A 26613-nucleotide genomic window follows, 5' to 3' on the forward strand; every position below is an offset into this window, starting at 1 on the left:
TGAAAAACAAAGAAACAAACAAAATCTTATTTTTGAATTTAAACAGTTGAGGTTTAAAGCTACATGTCCTCATTTTAGATAATTCCACATTTGAGTATTGAAACTCTGCTGCTCCAAGTAAAGTCCTGTTTTTCAGGCCCCTGGTGACCCATAATGCAAAAGATAAAACTTCTGGTATAAATATAAAAAAGATAAACTTCTGGAATAAATATAACCTCTTTCTCTTTAGCAGAAGATGTCTGTGATATGTTTTGTATCAAATATTGAGGAAAATGTTTAAAAAAAACCCAAATCCACTATAACCTGTTGCACATCAGAGATGAAGGCCATAAAATGGGACATGGTCCTCTGATGAATGAGGGACAGACAGACAAATACTCTGACTGAAAAATTTGCATTTAAGCAAAAAGTGCAAAACAAATATATATTCGATAGCAACTCATGTTATTTTTTTATTATAATGACTTATGATTGCTATGATTGTCACAATATAACACATTCAGAGAATTATAGTAATGGAATATGTCTTGGAAGATCAGTAATTTGTGATATATGTATGTATTTTGTGAATATTGTGATAATTTGTATCACTGTAGTTTAAAACATTAAAAAAACATTGCTATGAAAAGTTATTTCATGCAGTGTTCAACAGGGTTTCAAGATTCAAAGTAAAGATTGAATGAAAGGTGATGGTTCCCTTGACAGCCAAGTACATGTTGGCCTCAACTAAAAATTTATGGTTTTAGAGATACTGGGTTTTTCATCTGAACTCTTCAATTTTTTTATTTATTTTTTTGTGAAATAAAAGGAGCCATAATGATGCTGACGAAGCTTCACATTAATGTGTATCTGTCGCCCTCAAGCGACCTCTCCCGGAATCACAACCTCTTACTTGGGGGGGAAAAAAAAAATTCTAATATACAACCCAGAAATAGCTGTCCACGAAGACAAAAAAAAAAAAAAAAAGTCCGGTGTTATGACGTAATGAGCAGCCTTTCACATGGTCACAGTTTTATTTTGATGTTTATACACCTGTTGAAAAGGAATCAACAGGATGTTTCAATCAGTGTTAAAATATCTTTGTGTTCTCTCTTAAAAACACGAGATTTAATGTGATTTTATAAATATACATATTTGAGTTAACCTTTTTTTTTTCTTTCTTTTTGTTTGAATGACTTTACTGTCAGGTTATAATTTGGAAAACATCTGCAGACTGCTCCAGCACTGACTTCACATCTGTTACTTTTTATCCCCTGACCCTGGGGTCAGTGTGGCTCGTGCAGACTCTCTGCAGAACCTGTCTCAGGAAAAACCATGTCCCCCATGAGGTAGGATTACAACCAATGAATGAGTCTATCTGCAGACCTGGGTTTGGTTCCTGCTCCTTGGACAAGACACTTCCTCTGCATCATCTCAGTCCACCCAGCTGTAAGTGGGTCCAACCTTGGCTGCTGGGGAAGTAACCGGTGATGGACTGGTGTCCCTTATCAAACTGTCCCAGCGTGTTATGATTAGGGAATAACCCTGTTGTGTCTGATGATGTGTTGGACGTTCATGCTGGGATATACGGTCGAAAATAGGCTTCATCTAAACTGCTTTTACTGTAAAAAGCAGTTTTAAAATGTATATTTTCAACCGTATACGTCTGACACAGCATCAGACACAGGGGGGTTATTCCCATTCTAATCCAATTCCATCAGTTTATTTTTCTGTAGGTAATTCGGTCGGCGAGGCTTATCGTGAAGCAGCGAGCCATCTGTCCAACAGAGGTCCGGGCGTGGACTAATCCATCAAATGTGAAAATCCATCAAATCCATTAAACGTGAAAATCCATCAAATCCATCAAACCTGAAACAGTAATTCTGTATCAGAATCCACATCAGTACTTTCCTACGGTAGCTTAAATTTACACGTCACTGGCGGCATGCGACTTTCTCTCACTCTGAGCTAACAGCGCTAACAGCTAGCAGAGCGCAGGCGGTGTTCTGACTAATTGTGTCTTGAACGTTCTGCGTCCCAACAATACTGCACATGCGCTGTTACACGCTGAGGCGGAATGACAGTCAACAGTAATCACATCTGGTCAGAACACCGGTCAGGGGGCGGAGTAATACATCTTTGGCCAGGTCTAATATTTTGTTCTGTTCCACAGATATTAAACACATGATTATGTCACCGGATTAACCAATCAGATTTGTGGAAAAAATGCAATTGGATTAGAATTTCAATTTTAGCCTGAAGACTTGATGTTGTTTGAAGGGTCATGTTGGGAAATCTTTCCCACAGCCACATATGGAAACATGCTCAAAGACCACCTCACTCCAGGTCCTGGATAGCGACCACCTTGGCAGATAAATGGTCCATTTCCATTTCTCAAAAGTATCTGCTTCAGACAGGTTAAATATGGGCGTGTCCTGGTCCTTCAGCACTGAAACACCTGCATATGCTCACTCATCTTACTCCTTCCAGCAGGACCCAAATCCACGTTTCATTTGTTACCTTATAAAACTAGATTTTGTTTGTAAATTGAATTTTGTTGTGATTCGGTCACTTCAGACCTCCGGTGTGGACGTGTCCTGTTCGCGCGCGCGGATGTGTCGGGGAGGGCGGGGCCGCGGTGTCTGAGGATCATTTGGCGCTAAACGCGCCTGTCACCGGGCGCGGCGCGCGCGCATCCTGTCACGCTGCTCCCGCAGCTGCTCGGACACGGAGGCTCGTGACCGTCTGCTCCTTCAACTCTGACCGACGGCTTCATCAGACGGCAGCACGCGCGCGCCGCACCTGTTCCCGCCTTCAGACGGAAGGTAAGATGGGGTTTTGTTTGTTTGTTTGTTTGTCTTGCTGCATGGACACGCCTGCTGCACTCAAACCCTTTGTTTTTTTTTTCTCTCTCAAGTTCAAAGCGCGTCGGCGTTTGTTGTTTCACGTCGTATCCGGTCAGCAGCAACAATGCGGCTCACGTGCGCAGCGACAACCGCAATTTATCAATTAATCAATTAGTGACGTCAGGAGTCCACAGCCGGGATTCAATCTCGTGCACATCACACGTGAAATTATTGTCATCATCCATGAATCTGAAATTCTGGTCATTTATCGTCACAGAGTTGATCAGATTTGTTTTAGTGCCTTTTTTTTTCTTCCTTTTTTGAGTGACAGCTGGTTTGCTGAAGTTATGACTCAGAGGTGACAACAAACAAACTGAAATGTTCCAGATATTTGTTTCATCAGTGTTTCTAGTAACAGTAAGCAAAAAGCTGCTAAATAACACCAACAACCACCTTCATGAGACAAAATAGGATTAAGGTTGTGGTTGGTTGACTCCCTGACTTCAACAAAATAAACATTTTCTTTCTTCTATAGATTTTCTTCAAACTGTTATATCTCAGATGGTGTTGAGCCTTATGTGCCTTCCCATGCCACGTGGTTTCATGTTGCTGGTTTAGTGTGTTTCTGAGGTGAAAGAGAAGTCAGCAGGCTGCAGAACCTCGACTTATTCTTCTCGTTTTTTGTGTGTAAAAATGTCTGTTGATATTAGATATTGGAATTCTTTCAATCTAGGCTTCTATATTTTTTTCTGATAAGGAAATTTATATTGGTTATATTTTATTATGGGCACATATGTTTCAAAAGTTTGATGTCTGCCAACTATTTTGTTGTTTTTTGTTTGTTAAATATGTTTAAAAATAATAATATTAAAATCACTGGAATACCACATTTCAGAAGATGGTACTAAAGAAAGTTCATTGTTCATTTTGATAAACAACTTATCCTGAGCAAGATAAAACGCTTAACAGGTAACCATTATTAACTCTACCAACCAACAGGTCATGGGGGGGCGGGGGGTTAAAACTTGGGTCTAGGTCTTTGTGATGTCATAAAGTCAGTTTGTGAAGAACCAGTAAAGCTGTCTAAGGAAAGGGAAAGATTTTTATTCAGATTTTTTTTTTTTTTTTGGTCTCATAATGGAAACAAATCTTCTATTACTTCACAAATTTTATGAAAATCTGTCCTAGTTTTTAAACTTTTATTAATCATGTATGCAGTCCGGCAAATAGATGAGGTGATGCTCATGTATCCTCAGATAACCTCTGCTCTGGTTGGTTAGCATTAGTAATAATTTTTGTTTAATGCTGTCTCTTGACAAACCAGTTACCCTAATAATAGTTTCAGCTCTATTAATCATCATGTATATTATCAGAGGTCTCACACTGATTCCAGAAAGTGCAGGGTGCAGAGAGGGTGCAGGTTTTCTTTGCAACCACCCACCACCATCAGGTGATTCCACTGATGAACTGATTCCATCTGCTCAAAGTGATGTTAATCAGTGATCTCCTGGTGGAGGAGTGGGTGGTTGCAAAGAAAACCTGCACCCTGTCTGCACTTTCTGGAATCAGTGTGAGACCTGATATATGAAATGTTTGAAAATCGTCCCATGTGTCTGACCACTGGTCCAAACTCCTAAATCAGAGAAAGACTCCAGCTTCTAACATTTCAGCATCAGAAATCAGCTCAAGTTTAACGGTTTCTAAAAATTTAGATGCCTTTGTGTAAAAGGAGAAGGCTGAAGAGTCCAGGTTTTTTTTTTTTTTTTTTCTTCATTATCGAGTACATACGTTTGCACAGCAGCTTTTTGCAGATGAGACTGACAGTAGTGCCTCACATTCACTCCTACACATCCTGATGTCAGCTGCTTCAATGTGCTGACCTGCAAATCCAAAGCAATTTGGGCTCCGTGTCTTTCTCATCAACTCTTCCACTGGCAGAGTGGAGTCACCGGGGATCAAACCCACAACCCTGCAGTTAACTTGCTCTACCAAACTAATCACTCTGGACGTGCGTTGGTACCAATCTGAAACACTCAACCAATTCATGATTACGGAAATATAAACATCCATTATTATGATAAGTGATTAATTTTTTAAAGCAATTAATTGATTTAAGCAATGAATTTATTAAATCAAATTAATTGATTAAATCCAATCCAGGGGGACTGATTTTGATGAAATTCTGTAATGTAACCAGCTTCTTTCCCCTTTTTTTTTTGTGATATCACATATCTACTATGCACATCCTGGTGATGCTCTGAAGTTGAACTATAAGCCTGCCTTATGATGTCATAAAGCCCTGCAGACCAAAGTTAAAAACACCAACTCCATTGGTTGCTGGAGTAATTATAACCATTGCTGTCTGTTCTATAATAGACAGAATGAATTTAATTGCTGTAAACTTGTTTCAAATCAGATTTATTTATTTATTTACTTATTTATTGGCTTATCATAAATAATTAGGTGTTTTGGATTGATGGACTGTTGTTTGTTCAAACCAGCATTTCACAAGATTCCTTGTTGATTTTGACAAATTAGGATGTACTTTATTTTAGTTTATTTTTTGGCATCAAAGTAAAAACAAATTTATTAATCGATTACTCGTAAATCGTAGGTGTAAGCACACGCGCTTTATCCACCTTGGTACCTCTCCGGTGTGTGTGCGTGGGTGCGACAGTCAAAAATCCGGTTCAGTCAGCCACTCAGACTTTCTGTGATCTCTCGTCTCCCTTCTCAGGGCAAAATGAATCCAATCTCGCACCATCGCAGCGTTACGTAACTTTAAAACTTAAGAGCCATCCTGCCTGTGTAGGAGTAGATGTGATGTTCCCACTTCCTTGCTGTTGTTTTGTTCGTTAATTTGGAGAGGCACATTACTGGAAGTGGCATTTGGTGATCTGTGCATCACTCTGATTTTATTAGTATTATTATTCTTATTATTTTTGTGTGTGGATGCACAGTTGGCCCAAAGCAGAACCAACTAATTTTCTGTCCAGCAGGTGATCATACGGCCGACCTACATGCAGTCTGTGATTGTTCACTGTGGAATTGCATGTTAATTTTGAGGCTGGCGTGACCAAATGTGCGTATATTTCTGCGTCTGTAGGGGGGCCGCTTTCCGCCCTGTGTTGTGTAGGAGGAGTGCGATCGTGGAGTGCCCGAGCATGACGCTCGGAGCTGTTGGACAGAGTTCAGTCCTCCGCTGAGCAGTCTGTCCTCAGTGCACAGACAGACGCCTTACCCGACTTGGGTGTCGATGCCAGGCTTCTCCGTCACGGCGGAGGATTTGCATTGTCATGCAGCAGCATCCAAAACAACATCTGATCAATAGATAAATAATCAGCCATTTACATCATCGTTCATCCTCATGGCAAACAGTCTTTAGTAATGAGGGAGAAAAGATGAACTGGTCTCAAACTACTTTAGACACATTTTAAGTTTAGTAGTATCGGTAAAATATCTTAAACTGAAGTGAGCAGTATCAGTAAAATATCTTAAACTGAACTGAGCAATATCGGTAAAATATCTTAAACTCAGCCTTTTGTCTAAATGCGACCAAACCTGGTTCAACAGGGTCGACTCTCAGCATAGACTGTTGGACTGCATCACAACCATTTTAACCATCTTTAAATCTGATTAAATTATAGGCAATCTGTTTTTTTTAATGGTCTACACCAAGTTTAGATGGGTTAATCTAATTTAGACCACATTATCTGATTATATACTTATAATCTATAAGTAGGTCCCAATCATTTAATAAGTAAACTGCTTCAAATGTGTTTTTAAAACAGACTAACAGTAAACCAGGTAATAGTCAATTAAACAATAATCTGGTTTGTATTTACACCAAGGATAGAACGGTTAAACTTGTTTAATTTCATTCAAGCCAGACGAGTGCAGTGCCGTAGGAAGTTTGTATTGCTATAGAAAATTGGGAGCGCAAGTAGATTTTTCATGGATGGACATATGAGGTTGTGTTTGAAGGTGGGATGTACAAAGAGGGGTACTTATATTATTATTTCAAAAAAGTATTTCAACACAGTTGAACACAGTTTATTTGAACTTGAACTCACAACAAATATAAGATTTTATTCATCTTATGTACTTAATGAAATGTTGTACAAATTGTGGGAAAATTCTTGGTGTTATCAAAAAATGGATTTTAGCTAACGTCTCCTCAGTGTTGTCAAGTTAAACTTGGTTGCAAAGAACACTGACAGCATACCTTTCACAGTAAAAATATTTGCTGGGATGCTGGCATTAAATGTGTTATGTTTCGAGCAACATGAACTATCTGATGTTGTTTAGCTTTGCTACCAGTAACATCAGTGAGCTGCCATCTTGAAAGTCCAAATATTACAATGTTTTTCAAAATAAAGGTTTTGACAATTAATCCCCAAATTTTTCATAATAAAGGATGCACATCATCGTGCTGTGTGCAAGCCAGTATCCAAAAACTGGGGCTGATCTGACAAACAGTCAGAGAGATATGCAAGCCACATAACCACACACAGACATTTCTTGCTTTATAGATGGTTATCAGTTTAAACTACAAATCATAAGGTTTTAAAGTTGTCTATAAACTAAAGAATGGGTAAGATGCTTCAAATGTGTTTTAAATGGGGTTTTTAGCCATATAAGTTTATTAAATTGTTTTGAATGGTTACAGAATAGATGGAATGGTGAAATGTTTTAAAGTTAATATCTCCTTTTAAAATGATGCACAAGAGGGAAATAATTATTTAAATACTTTAAATGTGTGTTAAATTAATTTACAATTGACATTATCTGGTTAAATTAGAGATAATCTATTTTTTTAATGGTCAACCCCATCTGAAATTGATTTAAATTAGATGTTATGAGCTTTAATTCAAGCTGTTGCTGTTATAACGTGAAATATTTAACACTCATTAACTCATTAACACCAGATGTGATTTGATTTGATGAGGGATAATGAGGTTTAACCAAATGTCAGTCTACATTAAAGACAGAATGGTAAAAATGCTTCAGACCTGGTCTTAATTGAGTTTTAAACCAGGTATTAGCTGTTTAAATCTGAGGAAATGTGGCGTTAAAATGGTTTAAGGATAGAAACACTAAATTGCTCCCAATGTGTTTTTACCCAACTTAAAACAGAGACTTTCTTATTAAGTGAGAGATAATCTGTCTTGAGTATTAACTGCAATCGAGAGGCTAAACCACTGCAAACCTGTTATAAGGTGATTAAATTAGGTAGTCACTGGTAAAATTGGTAATGTGGTTTTAAATTGCTGTACACCAAGAATGGACCAGTTTTAAAGTTTAAGTGGCTTTAATGTGGTTTGAAATCAGATATTGGCTATAAACCAGTGACCAACTGGTGTTGACTTGTTGATTGGGGTGGGGGTGGGGCGGTTGGTTATTAGAAGAAATTCTTGGGTTCTTAGAAATAAAAATTCCCCTCTGTGCTTTTAAAGACCAGATTAAACTGCCTGATGTCATGTAGATGTAACTGTTTTTAGCTCGTCAACACAGAAACGTATATTTTCATGCCGTGGACGGACTTCCACACCTCGCCATCCGAGTTTTGTTTTTAAGTGCGCCCCTACCGTCGGGATGGATGATGGAGAAGCTGTGAGAGCGTTTTACTCAGAGAGCAGCTTTCATGTCAGATTTTGTCCTCTTGTGGTCACTCTAACACAATCTGAAAGTGGAGGATGAAATAGACGCCTCATTGTTTTAATCGAGGCTACGGCGAGATTCATATGAGCTGGAAGGAACCGTGAACCCACCAAACACTGTTTCATTGGGGTGGGGGGGCGTCCAATCAGGTTTATAAAATCTTATAATCTCCCATACAAATAAAGGAAACACAGTATTTTTATTACATATTATTCACAATAACAAAATCAAATCTAGAAGATATTTTTGTGTGTTGGGCCTTTTTTGGGGGGGACACCACACTGACAACCCAAATGTTCACATTAATTAAAAAGATTAAGGATCATAAACTGAAAGTTTTAAGAAAACGTTCTACTTACTTATATATTTCAAGTTTGTGTAACAGTGTTGCTTTTTGAGTAAATTAAACTCAGAATTTTTGATTGACTTGAACTAATTAAGCAAAACTTCAAAGCATAACTGAACCACAGCTTGAAAGAGTTAAGTGATTATTATATATGAAACTGTTTGAATGGACTTAATGAACACTTTATCAGGGGTGGTGGGTAAGTAGTTAGTGCACTTGGTTTCGGTGTAAAAGGTTCCTGGTTCAAACCTCACCCCCGCCACATTTCTACATGTAATGTGGAGTTGCATCAGGAAGAGCATCCGGCGTAAAACTTGTGCCAAATCAACATGCAGATCGACCTCGGATCTGCTGCGGCCACCCCGAGTGGGGAAAAAGCATATAATCAAAACTTGTAAGTTCTGGGAACAATTGACCTTTAAGTTTATGAGCTCAAAAATTTTGTGGCAATTGATTGGCTCAGTATTTTTGAGTTCTGCTAACTTGTTTGAGTTTACAGAGCACGTTAGCAGAACTGTATCTGTGGAGATTCTCAGTCATCCAGGTCAGGATCCAAGTCGATTTAATTGGGTCAACTAGACTGGTTTAGTTTATTGAAGACTTTTCTGGATGAAGAGTGAAATGTTCTTCAACGAACTAAACCAGTCCGGTTGACCTGACTAACCGACTTGAACCACAGAGGTAGAAATTTGCCATTTGAAAACCTTCTATTAAAGCAATACTTTTAATTCTTATAGACTGTTTATAAAAAAAGGTTTCACATCAGTATTAATATGTAAATCAGAAAACATCAGCACCATCATGTTAACTGTCTTACTGTGAATAATCCATTCATATTTATGAGGCTGTGTATATTTGGGATTATGTCACAGTTTATAATGAATATGAAACATGTCTGTCAATATAGACATAAGAGAAACACATTTAAACTTTTTTTAATGGTTATTTATTTTTTTTTTAATATCTTTTTGCCATACAATTTTTATTCAGAAATTTTTTATGCAGCTCTTTTTTTGTAAATGTAAAATTGTTTTGTTTTTTATTCAGTTTTATTCTGAATTTGTATGCAGCATATTTTAATGTTCTTTATTTTTTTTTATTGAATTTTTTGTTTTTTATGTAGAAAATTTTATGGAGATGTTCTTTTTGTAATTTTTCAACTTATTTTAAATTTATATATATATATATATATATATATATATATATATATATATATATATATATATATATATATATATATATATATATATATATATATATATATATATATATATATATATATATATATATACTATTTTAATTTAGAAATGTTGATGCAGCATATTTTTTAATCCCCCCCCCCCACACACACACACACACACCTTTTCTGGGAGGAATTTAACTCAGATTAGAGAAAATTCACTGTTTAAATTTAAATGCTCAAAATGTGTGAGGAGAAGTCGTGATGTCTTTGCGGTCAGCTGAGGTCAGTGGAGTGTCACACGCTGACTCCGGGTGCAAAGTGTGAAATGTCACATCAGGTTTCCCTCACAGGGTCGAGTCAGAGTTGGTTTTATTCCATTTTGGAAGTCGTGCTGCAGAAAACTTTAAAAGCACTGTGGAAGGTGCAGGAGGAAACAGGAGGTGATGGATCATCGGTAGTTTCTCTCTAGCTGGTCTGACAGCAGGGTTTGTGTTTACGTCCCGTCTGAATCACTGAACCACCTTATTGATACGCTCTGAAATTATGAATATTCACAGTTATGCTCACAGTCTTTCAGTTTTCCGACAGCGTTGTTACTGACTCACACCAATGCCGTTTTTACAACTTCCACATGTACATTTGCTGTTCTCTGATCTTCAGTGCCATCGCTTTTGCGGGCATCAGAAGGCACATCTGGCATCAGCTGGCAGGCCCCGTGTGCTCGCTGCTCAGAGCCCACTGTCATTATGTTGTTCCATTAGTCATTCCACACGTCCTGTCCACTGGTCACTCTGAGACATCAGACACTTTCACAGACTGTCGCTGGTTTGGTGTCAAACTCCATCAACACAAAAGAATAACAAGGAAGCAGCTGCTGGTTAAGTCATGTTTGGTTAATGACCAGTTATTTTAGTGTGTGTGTGTTTTCTGTGTCCCTACCGTTCTTATTGGGAGGGGTTGTGTTTGTGCACGAAGAGTTTCCTGAGAGTTGCACGCTGCGCCTCAGGTGATGAAGATGCTCTGTGCCTGCATCAGCTCGCTTGCTGAGGGGGCGGAAGATGGATGAGGTTCATTTCCCTCCTCATCCTCCTGCTGCCGCTGCAGCGTGTGAGATTCTGAAGATGGGTTGTTGGTTCCGGACTGAAGAGACGTAGCTGGAGGTCTCCTCAAGAGGAGAGAATGCAAAGTGTCCGGAGGGTTGTTGGGCATAACACGGCAGTTTGTCTGACCGGAAGTCCAGCCTCTTTTTGCAGAGCTGTTGTGACATCACGTTCTGACTATTTCCTCATATCTCCCTCCAGAAGCTTTGATCCTGACCAGGATTTGCTTTGGACCACATCCAACATCGGCGTCACTCGTTAATTTCACACCAGCTAGTGGCTAGACTGTCTCGCTCCTTCACGCGTCACTTTTCGGTCTTCCTGATGTCTGTTAGACTTTTGCTTACACACAAGTTTCCGTCCATACTCATGCGGGGTTAATTCATTAACTACAGTCTCTTTACGTTCACATTAGGTGCCTTGAAATCATTGGACACACCCCAAAATACACCGGGGTGGTTCCCAGTCCTGGTCCTTGGGGACCACCTAACCTGCACATCTTCCATCTCTCCCTGCTCTGCCCAAAGCTGTTTTTCTGATTCAGGTCAAGAGGTCACAGACGTCTGAATTGGATCATCACAGTTGTCCAATTAGGGGTCCCTCAGGGCCAGGGTTGGGAACTGTGCTGCACGTTTGGTTTAAGTTCTGATCTACCTTATAATTCATGTTTAATATTAATTTTATTTTTTGTTAACGTATGTCACAGTGATCTAACTCCGCCCCCCTTTGTCAGATGGTGGTCATGCCGTTAGTAGTTATTACTGTCTTGGCAGAAGTACATTCTCTGTGAATATGATGCGGTTTTAAAATACTTTGGGAGGTGCTCTGACTTATACTCCAGTGCGACTCGTATATGGAATTTTTTTTTCCTCTTCATGAGGTCTTTTTAAACACAAAACAAGAATTTTATTTATTTAATATATTTGGTCTACTTGAATAACTCATACTCGTCTACTATTTGTCTTCTGTAGTAGACCAACTGATTAGTGGTTAACTGTTGTCAATCACTGTGACTACTGGTCCCCGCCCTCATTTTTATATTGTTTGCTCTTCATTGTATACCGAATAAAAAAATGATTTTTAACTGATTTTTTTTTTTTTTTTTTGCAGTGTTTCTTTGAATGCAGCAATAATGTGCTGGGACTTTGTCACTGGGGACAGGACGGATCCAACCTGTCAGACTTTGCTGTGACCTTTTCATGGGGAACCATTGGTGTGAAGTTACAGCTGAATTTAATAGCTACTAATAATGAAAGAGATTTCTGACATCAGTCTGTCACTGGTTTCCTCAGCATGTTGTTTAGTCCGTCTGTCCTGTTTCTCAGCGTCTGCACATCTGATCTTCCGGGCTGGTTCACTCCTGTTCTAACAGAAAGACTCAGGAAACACATTACAATTTTAATATAGTGAGATAGTGTACCGAAAGTTTTAATGTAGTGGATTTTGTACTAATCCTCCTCATGGCAGAGAGCAGAGGTGATGATCACAAATCATGCTGGTGGAAATGGCAGGAGGCGGAGTCAAACCCCAGGCAGAAAACAGACCAACTGGTGGTGTGGAGGAGGGGATGACTTGTCAGTGATCTGTAAACACAGAGCGGTGAGATCATTTTTAAGGAACGTGCACAGTTCCTGTTGGTTGCGAGCTGATTACTAACACGATCACCTGCTTCATTTTGAGATTAAAGCTGATGTTAGCGAACCGATTCTGAGTAACGACTTAAAGATCTGAGTCTTCTGGCAGACCATATGCTGCATTTCTAGCAAATGGTACATAAACTGTATTTATATACCACTTTTCTGTCTGATTCAGATACTTGATGTTTTATAACGGTGCCTCACGTGGTGCCGTGGAGTGGAACTAGATGAAGAACCTTTGTTTCCAGTTTGGTGGGATTTGAACTTGAGAATCCTCCAGTGGTACACCTGCCTTCCAGAAGGGGAATAAGTGAGCTCGGCGCTCCTCTTCCTCTCTTCTTCCCCCCACTTTCAGATGTTTCCTAAGACTGTGCACTTTGACCTTCCACACGTGGAGGTCTCATTCACCCGAACCCATCTTCAGCAGCACTGAGTTATTCCACATCGAGTCATGACCCAGCATTAATTTAAAGTCCTGGCTTTGTCTTGCTCTCGTTTGCTCTGTTTCTCTCCCCCCGTGTCTTTGTGAGGGGGTTATATAAGTCTCCCTCTGTGTGTGGGCAGCATTTTATGTAATTCGAACCTGGAAATGACGAGTAGAGCACTCTGCTCCTGTGCTCTATTTCTACCGCATGCTTGTGTTTTGTGGTCATTTGGAGAATGGGAGTTTTTGGAAAGTGAATTTTATTTTTTTGTTTTTGCACCAAGGTTTGCACCCCCCCCCCCCCCCCCCCCCCACACACACACACACACACACACACACACACACACACACAGAGGACTCAACATCCAAAGTCCAAATCCAGTTTGAAGATGCTACTGTTCATTGCTGGTGTTTAACAGACGGCGGTGAACTCATTGGTGTTTGCAAACAACAGAAACTGACCAACAAACTCATTTCATGCTACATGTAATTTGAACTACATGTATATATGTTAAGACACGCCCCCACCATCAAAAAATCCCCTCATTTCTGTTCAAGCTCAGGTCCTAGGAGGATAACCGTCCACCCTCCGTGTCCTTTGTGCAAGCATCTTATTATTATTACCTCTGCCAAGGAGGTTATGTTTTCCGTCTTGCCCGTTTGTTTGTTTGTTGGTTGGTTGGTTTGTTAGCAGGATTACTCAAAAAATCCTCAACAGATTTCAATGAAATTTTTACCAGGGGTGTATCTTGGCCTAACTTAGAAGTCATTAAATTTTGGTGACGATCCGGAACACAATCCAGATCCAGTAATGTTTTTAAGGATTCTTTATCATTGCAGGATCGGGCCAATTTCAACATTTTTGCATCTAACTTCATGAAGATGGGACACAAAGGCTGAACAAAAATTAAGTTACGACACAACAATAATTTAGCATTTGTTTTTCCTCATTGAATAAACTTATTAGAAAATTTAAAAAACTTGTGTAGTTCATACAGTTTCTCTTTATAAATACATTTGCTGAAGCTCTAAGGGTTTAACCACTGAATCTGAAACATGACGGTAGATGCGTGAAACAATGTGAAATAAGTCTCTTTGTCAAAGGGTATTCCATGTGACATCTGTGACCCTATGGCCTTGGCGGAGGTTTGCACTCTCTGAGTGCTTCTAGTTATGGCTTGTGTTTACATTTTAAAGTAAACAGTGACACCTAGTGGACATATTAAAAATAAAATAAAATTGCTCCACAGCACAAACACTAACCACCAGTGACGTGCGGTGATGACCTGGATGTCTTTGGTACCAGGTCTCTTCAGAGGATCCTTGGGTACCGCTGGACTGACTTTGTTACCGTCTTCATAGCCGTCTTACCGTTTGTTGCAACTTATTACACTGCATGTCAGCGTTTTCATGTGTCTGTGCACAAGATAACTCAAAAACAGCTGGACAGAATTCCTTCAAAGTTGGTGGGAATATTACTTGGATGGATATCTAGAGGTGATTAGATTTTCAGCCCTCTGATGCCTTTTTTATTTTTAAGTTCTCTCTTGCAGCTTAATGTATGTTGACGATGCTTATTTGGGAATCTTAAAATTGATGGCACTGGAACCATTATCATCTGGGACTTTTCCAGTTTCACACGCTACTCCGCTCTGCTCAGCAGGTAGCTCAATGGGGTAAGGAGCTGGGCTACCAACACGAAGACCTGGGTTTGATTCCCGCTCATGCTACAAGACACTTCATCTGCATTGTCTCAGTCCACCCGGCATGTAAATGTGTACCGGCTGGAGAAGTAACCTGTGTTGAACTGGCGTCCTTTCCAGTTGAAGTTGTAGATGCTTGTCCAGGATCCACACCGATGGACCTCAGGACCGCTATCCAACTTACATCTTCTGCACGCTGCTCAGAAACACCGATGGACCTCAGAAACACCATTATTTAATGCTTCAATCTTAAATATGATCAATCTATCTTTATTAGTTGGCTATGTACCACATGCTTTTAAGGTGGCAGTAATTAAACCATTACTTAAAAAGCCATCACTTGACCCAGCTATCTTAGCTAATTATAGGCCAATCTCCAACCTTCCTTTTCTCTCAAAAATTCTTGAAAGGGTAGTTGTAAAACAGCTAACTGATCATCTGCAGAGGAATGGTCTATTTGAAGAGTTTCAGTCAGGTTTTAGAATTCATCATAGTACAGAAACAGCATTAGTGAAGATTACAAATGATCTTCTTATGGCCTCAGACTTGTAGTTCCTAGGGTTTGTAAGAGTAGAATGGGAGGCAGAGCCTTCAGCTTTCAGGCTCCTCTCCTGTGGAACCAGCTCCCAATTCAGATCAGGGAGACAGACACCCTCTCTACTTTTAAGATTAGGCTTAAAACTTTCCTTTTTGCTAAAGCTTATAGTTAGGGCTGGATCAGGTGACCCTGAACCATCCCTTAGTTATGCTGCTATAGACGTAGACTGCTGGGGGGTTCCCATGATGCACTGAGTGTTTCTTTCTCTTTTTGCTCTGTATGCACCACTCTGCATTTAATCATTAGTGATTGATCTCTGCTCCCCTCCACAGCATGTCTTTTTCCTGGTTCTCTCCCTCAGCCCCAACCAGTCCCAACAGAAGACTGCCCCTCCCTGAGCCTGGTTCTGCTGGAGGTTTCTTCCTGTTAAAAGGGAGTTTTTCCTTCCGACTGTCGCCAAGTGTTTGCTCACAGGGGGTCGTTTTGACTGTTGGGGTTTTTCCATAATTATTGTATGGCCTTGCCTTACAATATAAAGCGCCTTGGGGCAACTGTTTGTTGTGATTTGGTGCTATATAAATAAAATTGATTGATTGATTGATAATTTGTGACGGCAAATGTGAGAAATTCAAATGTAAACCGTATTCATCACACTTCCTCTGAGGTTACAGAAACAGGTTGTTGTTGTTTCTAATTTGGTGCAGCAACAACAGACATCAGTGTTCTCATGTGAAGGAGGAACCATGCAGAAAAAAAAAGAAAAACCTGATAATTAATGGAAGTGGCAAGCTTTCTAGAAATAAAACGCACTTCTGCACCCGGAAAACTTGTCACCACATAAGCGGCGCGTGGTTGTGCGTCTGTCTGCGCGTGTTAGAGCGCGCGCTCGTCTCAAACTTGTCAGAGAAGCTGCGTTTTTCCACTGAGTGGGAAATGCCTGGTAGGATGTGTAGGCTCCATGTTGCCATGGTGACCATCTGTTGCTACGTTGGCAAGCGTTTGCCGGCAGCCCACACAGTGTGACATCCAGCAGCCAGCCAATCAGAGCGCCAGAAAACCTGTGATTGAGCGCCAACATTAAAAGGGCCAAAAATAATCGAGTTCAAGCCCATGTGATGTTGTTTAAGTACGTAAGAGTGTTCATTTAGCTCAAATGTGGACGTTTCAACGCCGACGACGCGAGCCTTTAGTGATGTCGCTACAAAGAGAAGACTGACTGTGAGGCTGCAGTTAAATCAGTTCATCATTCATTTACGAAACTCACACAGAGGGAAAAGTCACTTTCGAATCTTGTTTCCTGCCTGCCTGAGTGGTTGCCATCCAGGAACTCGATGTAGTTCCGTAGTGTGGCGGAGGCTGTGGCGTTGGCACATGCTTTCAAACCTGACCTTTTCCTCACCTGTTGGAGCTGCTTTCTGGTTTCACTTTTGAGAGACGGAGAGAGTGAGGAAAAAAAAACAGTTCAAACAGCAAAGCAAACATCTGGTACTTCTGCAGGACCTTTCTTCATGGACCAGTTGTGGCTACACTTGGAAAAACTGCACTTAAAGTATTTGTCCATTTCTGACTCATCTCGGGTTGTCATCTCTCTTGGTAGCTTTCCTCACAATACTCTTTTTCATGTCCTATCTTGCAAGTCATTGCAAGTTTCCAGCGGGCACAGTAGTCATTTCTCTTGGTGGCTTCCCTCACTATATGCTTTTCTTGTCCTCTCTTGCATGTTATTGACAGCTTCAAACTGACACAGTCATCATCTCTCTTGGTAGCTTCCCTAACTATATGCTTTTTTTTGTCCTATCTTATGTTCTTGCAAGTTTCAGTAATGTAAAAATGCAAAACTTCACCTTATCATTTCACTGCTTCACCTCTGGCAGCTTTGGTGGACACTGATGTCATTGATGATCCATTTGCCAGAAAACCACTCAGCTAAGTCTGCTTTCTAAATAGTAATGTAAGAGATTTTCCAAGGCAACATTAACCTTTAAAATTAAAGGTTGGGTTTGTTATTTACATTCATTGACTCCTTCATATCAATCAATCAATCAATCATTTTTTTTTATATAGCGCCAAATCACAACAAACAGTTGCCCCAAGGCGCTTTATATTGTAAGGCAAGGCCATACAATAATTATGTAAAACCCCAACGGTCAAAACGACCCCCTGTGAGCAAGCACTTGGCTACAGTGGGAAGGAAAAACTCCCTTTTAACAGAAAGAAACCTCCAGCAGAACCAGGCTCAGGGAGGGGCAGTCTTCTGCTGGGACTGGTTGGGGCTGAGGGAGAGAACCAGGAAAAAGACATGCTGTGGAGGGGAGCAGAGATCGATCACTAATGATTAAATGCAGAGTGGTGCATACAGAGCAAAAAGAGAAAGAAACAGTGCATCATGGGAACCCCCCAGCAGTCTACGTCTATAGCAGCATAACTAAGGGATGGTTCAGGGTCACCTGATCCAGCCCTAACTATAAGCTTTAGCAAAAAGGAATATGGACTCTTGGTATATTTTGGATCCTGTGTGTTGCAGATGCAGGACCTAGCCGGTCCCCATCGAGGCTCCCAAAGAGTCTTCAGCATCCTGGATCGTCTTCTTCTCACACATCCTGTTTGGTTGCAACTGTCACTCAACCAGGACTCTGCGCTCTACATCCTGCTGAGGGAGCCTGTTGGGGTGAGGTTCATTACATCTCTTCTTATGTCTATTTCACTATTTTAAGTGGTACAGGGTGGTGAAAACTATCGTGTGTGGGTGTTTTTTTTTGGGGGGGGGGGGGGGGGGTTACATTTGTCTGCACAAAGCAACCATAACAAATAATTTGAAATATGTTGAGGGACTTCAGACAACTTTATTGATTCCAAAAAAGGGCAATTATGTTTACACTCCAATTACCTCAGACAAGATACAGCAATTAATCCACAATTACTACTTGTTTACTGTAATAATGGCACACATCAAAATTAAAGACAACACATATACATTTGACATTGTTTATGTGCACTAAACTTGAAGCAGTCCGTCATCCGAATTGAGGTAAAGTGGGTGAAGGCTGCTGCAACTGTAAGTCGCGCCGCCAAGACCAGCTTGAGAGAGGACGAGGCCTGCCGCAGGGAGGGAGGGGCAGAGAGTGGTCCAGTGTCCAGACAGACAGCCCAGAAGGCTGCGTGAGGCACCATCGACAGGCCGTATCTGTCCATCCTGAGGGGATCCCAGTCCTGAATCAGTCCACCAGAGTCTCAAGGTCCCACAGTCAACATCTCAGGACTGGGAAGGGAAGGGGGGGGGGGGACGAGGAGCGAGGCTATCAGGAGTGTTCCTCGGGGGGAGGATTTTATCCCAGAGGCCTTGAAGGACAGCTGGTGTTTGGAAACCAAATAGATATCCAGATTTTCAGACTCCTGGCAGATTCCACAGTCTGAAACTTCAGAGTGGCTCCCAATACATCTGAATAGAGGAGAGATGTGGTCTTACAGACGATCAAAACGGTCTTCCAGTGCAGCCATTCTCCCCAAGATGGATTCCAACGTGCGGTTGACACCCGCCGACTGAGCTGACACTGCCCTTCCAATCGAATCAATCATGTGGGGCAGCCTGGACGGGCCAATTAATGCCGCCTCCACCTTCTTAATTTTCCGGTAGACCAGTGCTGTGGCCGCTCCACACAGCAGAAACCCAGTCACCACAGCTCCAAATAAGTAAACATCTTCAACGTCCTCCACAGACAACGTGTACAGGCACATGACTTGCCACCTGTGTCCTGGCAGGACAGGTCGGGTCCTCCGCTCCCAAGTGTCTTGTGGAAAAAATAGTGTCAATTGCATTCAGAGACCACTAGATTAGATCCATTTTGCCGTTTTCCAGAGGACCAGGGCTGGCAGCCTCACAGACAAAACATGCTAAGGGAGAGTGGAGGAGATGCGACTGAGCTCGTCGGAGTCCCAAGCACGACAAGGGAAGATCTTGATTAAAAAAATTACCTGCAAAAATTCACAGAATTTGTCCAGCACTGAAAACCATGAATGGACTTCTCAGAAAAGGAACCATGGATCCAGCCTATTGCTTGACCGCTTGATGGCCCTGTAGTAGGTTTTTTTTTTTTGGGTCAGAAATCCATCATGGGGTTACCCATACATGGACCCATGATGTAATAGGTTTCCTGAACCCCTGTCTAGCAATCTGTTGTTGACAGTAGTGGCAGGAAACAGAAACAGAAGTTTTCATACAGAGACGGATTATAATTCATTTTTCCCAACCACCAGGGGGCAGTGGAGTGTTTGTTTTTTTTACTGGAAACCCATGAGTGGATTTTCAGAAATATTTTCTGGTCAGTTGATGGCACCAGGGTAACATTGGCAACCCCAAAGTCTATGAACAAACTTCCCACAAATGGGACCAAACTGTAATCATAATTGACCACTTGATGGCGATGCAGTAATTACTCTGGATGGCAGAAAACCATGAATGGACCACCCATATAATAAAATACAGTTTCAAAATTCTGAAATGCAAGACTTTAAGGTAAAGTCTGTGGGGAAGAATGAGGAAAAACTGCAATTTTGAAGACCGTTTAGAAATCAGAGAGTAGACATTTTTGTATTTTTAAATGTTTGCGGTTCAAATATTTGTTTAAAATCTCTGCAGCAAAAGAAAGTGACTGGCTGACTGCTGCTAAGACCTTCTTCATTTTACCACAAACTGTGATTGATATATAAAATTCATTGTTTTATTATTATATATTCTTGGTTTGGTGGTGTTTTCTGGTTCTTGCAGACCTTTCTGGTGCGTAAATGCGGCTCCACCCAGAGGAAGGTGTTGTGTTTGAGAGTCGCAGCGGCTAGAAGTGCTTCCTCCATCAAAGAGTGTTTCATCTGTGAGGAAGACTCCAGTAAGTATCAAACTGCACGATCTGCTGACAGTGTTGATGCACCGCTGTTACCCCGGTACAGCAGGACATAAATCTGCAACTGTCTCCGTCGCTGCCTGTCAAACTGTGTGTGCTTGTGTACACAGCATTCGCCTTGGAGAGCTCCGCCATCTGCTTCCCGGACTTATGCAGACTGGTGGCCTTCTACTGCATCAGCAGGTGAAGAATGGCAGTTTCCTTCCTGATCAGTAAAGTTCCCAAGCAATCCACCAACCAATCAGCCCTCAACCAATCAATCAGCCAACCAACCAGTCCACCACCCCACCAACCATCCAATCAATCAACCATCCAGTCAATCAACCAGTCCACTACCCTACCAATCAACCAGTCCACTACCCTACCAATCAACCAGTCCACCACCTCACCAACCATCCAATCAATCAACCAGTCCACCACTCTACCAGTTAATCAACCAGTCCACCACCCAAAACCAACCATCCAATCAATCAACCAGTCCACCACTCTACCAGTTAATCAACCAGTCCACCACCCAAAACCAACCATCCAATCAATCAACCAGTCCACCACTCTACCAGTTAATCAACCAGTCCACCACCCAAAACCAACCATCCAATCAATCAACCAGTCCACCACTCTACCAGATAACCAACCAGTCCACCATCCAAAACGAACCAACTAGTCCACCACCCAAAACCAACCATTCAGTCAACCAATCCACCACTCTACCAGTTAACCAACCAGTCCACCACCCAAAACCAACCAACCAGTCGACTACCATCCAATCAATCAATCAACCAGTCCATTACCCCACCAACCATCCAATCAATTAACCAGTCGACTACCCCACCAACCATCCAATCAATCAACCAGTCGACTACCATCCAATCAATCAATCAGTCAACCAGTCCACTACCCTACCAACCAACCAATCAATCAACCAGTCGACTACCAACCATCCAATCAATCAACCAGTTCACTACCCGACCAACCATCCAATCAATCAACCAGTTCACTACCCGACCAACCAACCAACCAATCAACCAGTCCACTACCCCACCAACCAACCAACCAATCAACCAGTCCACCACCCGACAAACCATCCAATCAATCAACCAGTCGACTACCATCCAATCAATCAATCAACCAGTCCACCACCCGACAAACCATCCAATCAATCAACCAGTCGACTACCAACCATCCAATCAATCAACCAGTCGACTACCAACCAACCAATCAATCAACCAGTCGACTACCAACCAACCAATCAATCAACCAGTCGACTACCAACCATCCAATCAATCAGTCCGTCCACCACACCACTAACCAACCAATCAACCATCCAATCTACTTTCACAGAAACTGTGACACAAAAACAACATTCATTCATTCATTCATTTTCTGAACTCACTTGGTCCAGTTAAGGGTCACGGGGGGAAGCTGGAACCTTTCTCCACAGTTACTAGGTGAGAGGTGGGGTACACTCTGGTTAGGCCGCCCGTTTGTGGTGGGCCTCCAACAGAACATCAGAGTCCTAAACGATCTTCACCTAAAACTGGTTAAGTGTTGTCATTTGGTTTGATTAAAGAAAGGCATCTTAAACTAGAAGCATTCAGAGAGTGCAAACCTCCGCCAAGGCCATGGGGTCACTGACGCCATAACATCTACATGCCGTGGAATCATTGAACCTAAAAAAAAGTCTAACAATGATGTTTGCTCTGTAGTAAAAAAAGTTTCATCTGCTGTGACTGGATAGTATGTATCCTTAGCGCTTGGCATCACAGTTTATTGCAACTTGCACCTTTCCCAGAAGCTACTGTCATCTGAGCACTGATATTGATATTGTATGTGCTTATAGACAAAAACAAATAAGAGACAAAATTCAATTTATTATTCAACTAAACTGCAAATATATGAATTTTTTTAATATTTATGAAACACTTCTCTAAACAAGGCCATAGGGTCACTGACCCTAAAGAGATTCCCTCCTTGGCACAGTGATCTATTTCTTTTTGTCTCTTTCTCTAAAATTGTATATAATAATCATTAGATTATTAATATATAAACAAAAATAAATTTAAGAAATATTACAATTTGAAAACAAATGCACCTGAACGTGATGACAGCTGCAACTGCTTAATTCTAACTTTTAACATTGAAAATGCCATAGACATGCTAACGCGTTAGCATCGGGATCCTGATCGTGATCCGGATCACCACTAAAATTTAATCACTTGTTCCTCTTGTCATTTCCAACCACTCCACAAAATTTCATCAAAATCCGTTCAAAACTTTTTGAGTTATCCTGCTGACAAACAAACAAACACGACCAAAAACATAACCTCCTTGGCGGAGGTAAATAAGAAACTTCATTATAATGTCTTCTGTGGTAAATGTAAATGATGATGTCAAAGGTTACTGCTCTGAGTTCATTTTTTTAAGTCAACAGACACATTAAAAACCTTGTCAGGCACACATGAGTTGTTTATTTCTGTATTTATTTATTTTCCTGTAGAGATGTGTTGCCCTTCACACTGCAACTGCCAGAGGCAATTGCCAAAGCCACGACACACAGACAGCTGGAGGCAATTTCACATATGGGGCAAGGTTGGTGCCAGTCAACACCTTAACAGTAAAGTGAATACTTTTAACTGTTTTTACACGACCTTCTAGTTACCCACAAAAAAGAGAACTGTGTGCTGAATACAGTGTATTAGCAAATACTGTGTGCAGTACCTTTGAAAACCTATTGATTGTTCCCCTATGAGGTGCCCTATTTCAGTACTATGCATGAAGTATAGTTTTTGGTTACTGTATTTTTCAGAATACATGTTGCACTGGAGTAAAACTTGCACATATTTGGTATATGGAACTCGGTGTATAACGCAGCATTTCCCAGAGGGTGACTTTAACAATGGATATGAACTCAGTGGAGCACACGTGCGCGCCACAGTGTGTGCTGTTACTTAACATAAGGACTTTAAAATTCCAAAAACAAGAAAGATGGACAAATAGATGTGTGTTGGACAACATATTGGATGTTATTTGGTGCCGTTTGGGGAAAAAAGAAATCACCAGATGGACACAGACTGCTGGCACACACTGTTGGAAACACGCTAATTAAAACAAGAGTCCATTTGTTTTTGTTTTTCTAAATATTATTTTAATCAGCACTTTAATTTGGGATTTTTGTGCATCATTATATTGCAACTGACTTTTATGTAAAATATACGCTTCATCACCCGACTGACACGTCTGTGGTCACATCCAAAATGGTTTGCATCTGATGTTCTTCTTGGTCTGCCTCTAGAATTCTGGAGCTTGCCAAGTTCTTCGGAGAACCAGAATGGCCCACTGGACCAGTTTGCATCAAGCAGCAGTGGCCAGAACCAGATGGCTGCAGAGGGTCTGTGCAGCCTGAAGGCTGAAAGCAGCCAAAGCAAAGTCTGCTTCATCAACCTGCTGTTTCTGCAGCTGGAAGTCAGCAAGGTTGGCAGCAACGCTCTGAAATCATGACCTTTGACCTTACCATGCTACTATTAGAATCCTGTGACACCTCTGTGAAGATGTCAAGAAGAAAAGCCTGTTGAAACATGTTTCCAGGTCTTGAATTAAAGTCTAAAATGTTGAATCTTTTTTGGTTCTTCAGCAGTCACAGTTAACAAACCACAGCGCCTCAAATAAAAGGCATCGCTTCAAACGCAGCATGTGCCTCAGGCTCTCAGAGTCCTCCATAAATCTGTCTCTGGAGGGGGTCGGCTCATACTCGCCCACACCCTCAGTGGAACAGCCTGGTGGGTCAGAGAGGCCAGAGAAGGTGAGCACAAACCCACAGAGGAGAGTTCACAGCGGGGCAGGCGTGCTGAGGAGAACCCCCGCCGTGTCGCCAGGCTCTGCAGAGGAAGAGGACATGATGCCTGTCAGCGTGTCACAAGTCGTATGTGCTATCATCTTTTGCACCCAGACCACCCCTGTGACAATGTTAATGCCCTGAAAAATATGTTTCTGTTGTTTAAAAAGTGTGTCTGGTTTGGATAGGATCCATCTGCCAAGGTCAAGCTTGAAGACCCCCAGCAGGGAGTCCGGGTCCAGGGACCAGGCAATGAGGCAGCGCTGCTGGCCCTGGACCGCCGCGTGGTCCCGTCTTTGGCCGAACTCGACAGCAACAGCTCCTTCAGCAGCATGGATGACGAGAACGACTCAGATTCTGACCCAGAAAGCCTGACCCAAATCCGAACGCAGCGCCCGCCCCTTATGCGTTCACGAGGCCGCGGTGGGCTGCACCGTATGAGTGAGGCGTTTGTGTGTTTCTTTGCCCCGGACAAGAGGCTCACGCGGTTGGTGGAGGAGCTGTCCAGGGATCGGCGCTCCATTTTTGGGGGAATGGTTCAGGATTTCCTCCTGATGCAAAGAGAAGTCTTCAAATCCCTGGCAGCGTCGTCACAGTCTTCCTCCTCACGTGTCACCTCCGTGCACCTCCTGCAGGGTCTGCGTGTCTTCCTGTCCCAGGCAAAGAGCTGTCTGCTGGACAGCGGAGAACTGGAACCTCCGGTGGAGACGCTGGTGCCAGAGAACGAGACAGGTGAACAAATGGAATCAAATCAAGAATTTTACTGCACAATGAGATGTTTTCTCGATATAATGACGTGCTCGGGGATAAGCGGGTAGCTCAGCGGGATAGAAAGTGGGTTAGTAGTGTGTTTGATTCCCCGTCGCTCACCTGTCTGTGTCCTTGGACAAAAGAGTCCTCAGTCCACCCAGCTGTAAATGGGTACTGGCTTTGACTGGGGAAGTAACCTGCATTGGACTGGTGTCCCGTCCAGGAGGAGCCAGAGACTGTCAATCGACTTCACGCTGCAGAGTCCAGGAGTAAGGACAGACACCAACTGTCCATAGGGTCTACGTAGGACTGACTTCACCACTCCATTAGGAACATGTAGTACTTTAAGTCTGACTATGCTTAGCTTCTAATACTGAACTGTCCAAAGTAACTCTTTGTCCTCCCTTAACAAATATCACGAAGACACGATGGAGGTGAATTAATGACGTCTATAAAAACCAGCCACTATTCCATCTTAACTTTGTTTTCAGCTCCCATCATGCTCTTGTAGCTCGTATTTCTCCCCACTAGAGTCACAACAATCATTGAACTTCAACCACTTCCTGTAGATGAGGGGACGTCTACAAATTAGAAAATAAGGACATCTCTCAGTCCAGTGCGAGGAATCACAGAAAGCAGGTGAGAATCAGGCAGAAAGGGGTGGAGCATGAAGTTCCGTGACAGTGTTTATTTTTGCCCCATCACTACCCCCAACTTTGTAGGTGACGTATTTTCCCGGTCGACACACTCGTGTGGGGTCGGACCCCACCGGGTCTGAACTCGTAGTCTTGGGTACCACAGTTATCTGCTTGATCTTAAGAGTTCCAGCCCTTCAGCTGCTCCCAGATCCACATGGCACAGGTTTTACACCAGATGTCCTTTCTGAGGCCCAACTCCAGGTGCACATGGAGAAGTGCGCACATGCTCCTGGTGATCCCAAGCGGCTTGCTAACCAGCTCGTAATGAGGATGTTCCTGCCGGTCTTCTGCTCCTGAGCTCTGACAGGATCAAGTGCACACAGAGCGGCTTCTGACTGCAAACACGTTATTAAGGAAATGAAAAGTTTTCCTGAGAACAGCTTGTACTGTTCTTGCATATAACTCTGAAATAAAGTGTTTCCCAGAACACAAAGAAAACTCAGTGCAGTTTTTTTTCTCCTCTCTGAGAGTTAAGAAGTCATGAGTTGGTCCTTTTTTAAAGTGCAAGCAAACTGCATCAGGAGTGTTGGTGCACATGATGAGTACCTGCCAACAAGAAGGTTCCTGGTTCAAGGCCACTCATGGCCCATTCTCAGTGTAGATCTAGACTTGCATCAGGAAGGACATCCGGTGTAAAACTTATGCCAAATCTACACAAGGAGCCGCTGTGAGGACCCCGAGCACAGCAGGGCGGCTGGAACGTTTCCTCTTACAACCAAGTGCTGAAACTACAACAAAACTCAGTAAAAGTCAATGTACAAGTAAATACATGTTTGTGATTATGTTTTCTGACTGTGCATGAGTTCATTATCAACTCATTCAAACCAAACAGTCAAACGTGTTGCTGCTCAATATGTGCTTTAGGAGGAAATCCATCCAGCTGTTTCTGAGATATCTGGTCCACAAATGCATGCAAGTGAAAAAGCTGCGCTGATGTGCAGCTTTTCAACATGGAACCATGTGATCAGCCTCTGCAGGACTGGTTGTGGACAGGTCGAACCCATATTTGCACCCCTTTTAG

At 41.9% G+C, this 26613-nt stretch overlaps 1 protein-coding gene across 1 annotated transcript in view; it reads left to right on the plus strand.

The window, feature by feature from the left end:
• Positions 1 to 2726: 2726 nt before the first annotated feature.
• Positions 2727 to 26613, plus strand: part of si:ch211-168d1.3 (ras and Rab interactor 2) — a 35127-nt gene continuing 11240 nt past the window's right edge. Inside the window, exons 1-8 of the mRNA XM_034164837.1 lie at positions 2727 to 2804; positions 17942 to 18085; positions 20183 to 20297; positions 20423 to 20495; positions 22810 to 22901; positions 23605 to 23783; positions 23944 to 24231; positions 24333 to 24876. Of these exons, the coding sequence (XP_034020728.1) occupies positions 17942 to 18085; positions 20183 to 20297; positions 20423 to 20495; positions 22810 to 22901; positions 23605 to 23783; positions 23944 to 24231; positions 24333 to 24876 (1435 nt within the window). The 5' untranslated portion in view covers positions 2727 to 2804. The remainder of the gene's footprint in view (positions 2805 to 17941; positions 18086 to 20182; positions 20298 to 20422; positions 20496 to 22809; positions 22902 to 23604; positions 23784 to 23943; positions 24232 to 24332; positions 24877 to 26613) is intronic.

The sequence above is a fragment of the Thalassophryne amazonica genome, chromosome 23 (genome assembly GCF_902500255.1).
Source record: "Thalassophryne amazonica chromosome 23, fThaAma1.1, whole genome shotgun sequence".
NCBI lineage: Eukaryota > Metazoa > Chordata > Actinopteri > Batrachoidiformes > Batrachoididae > Thalassophryne > Thalassophryne amazonica.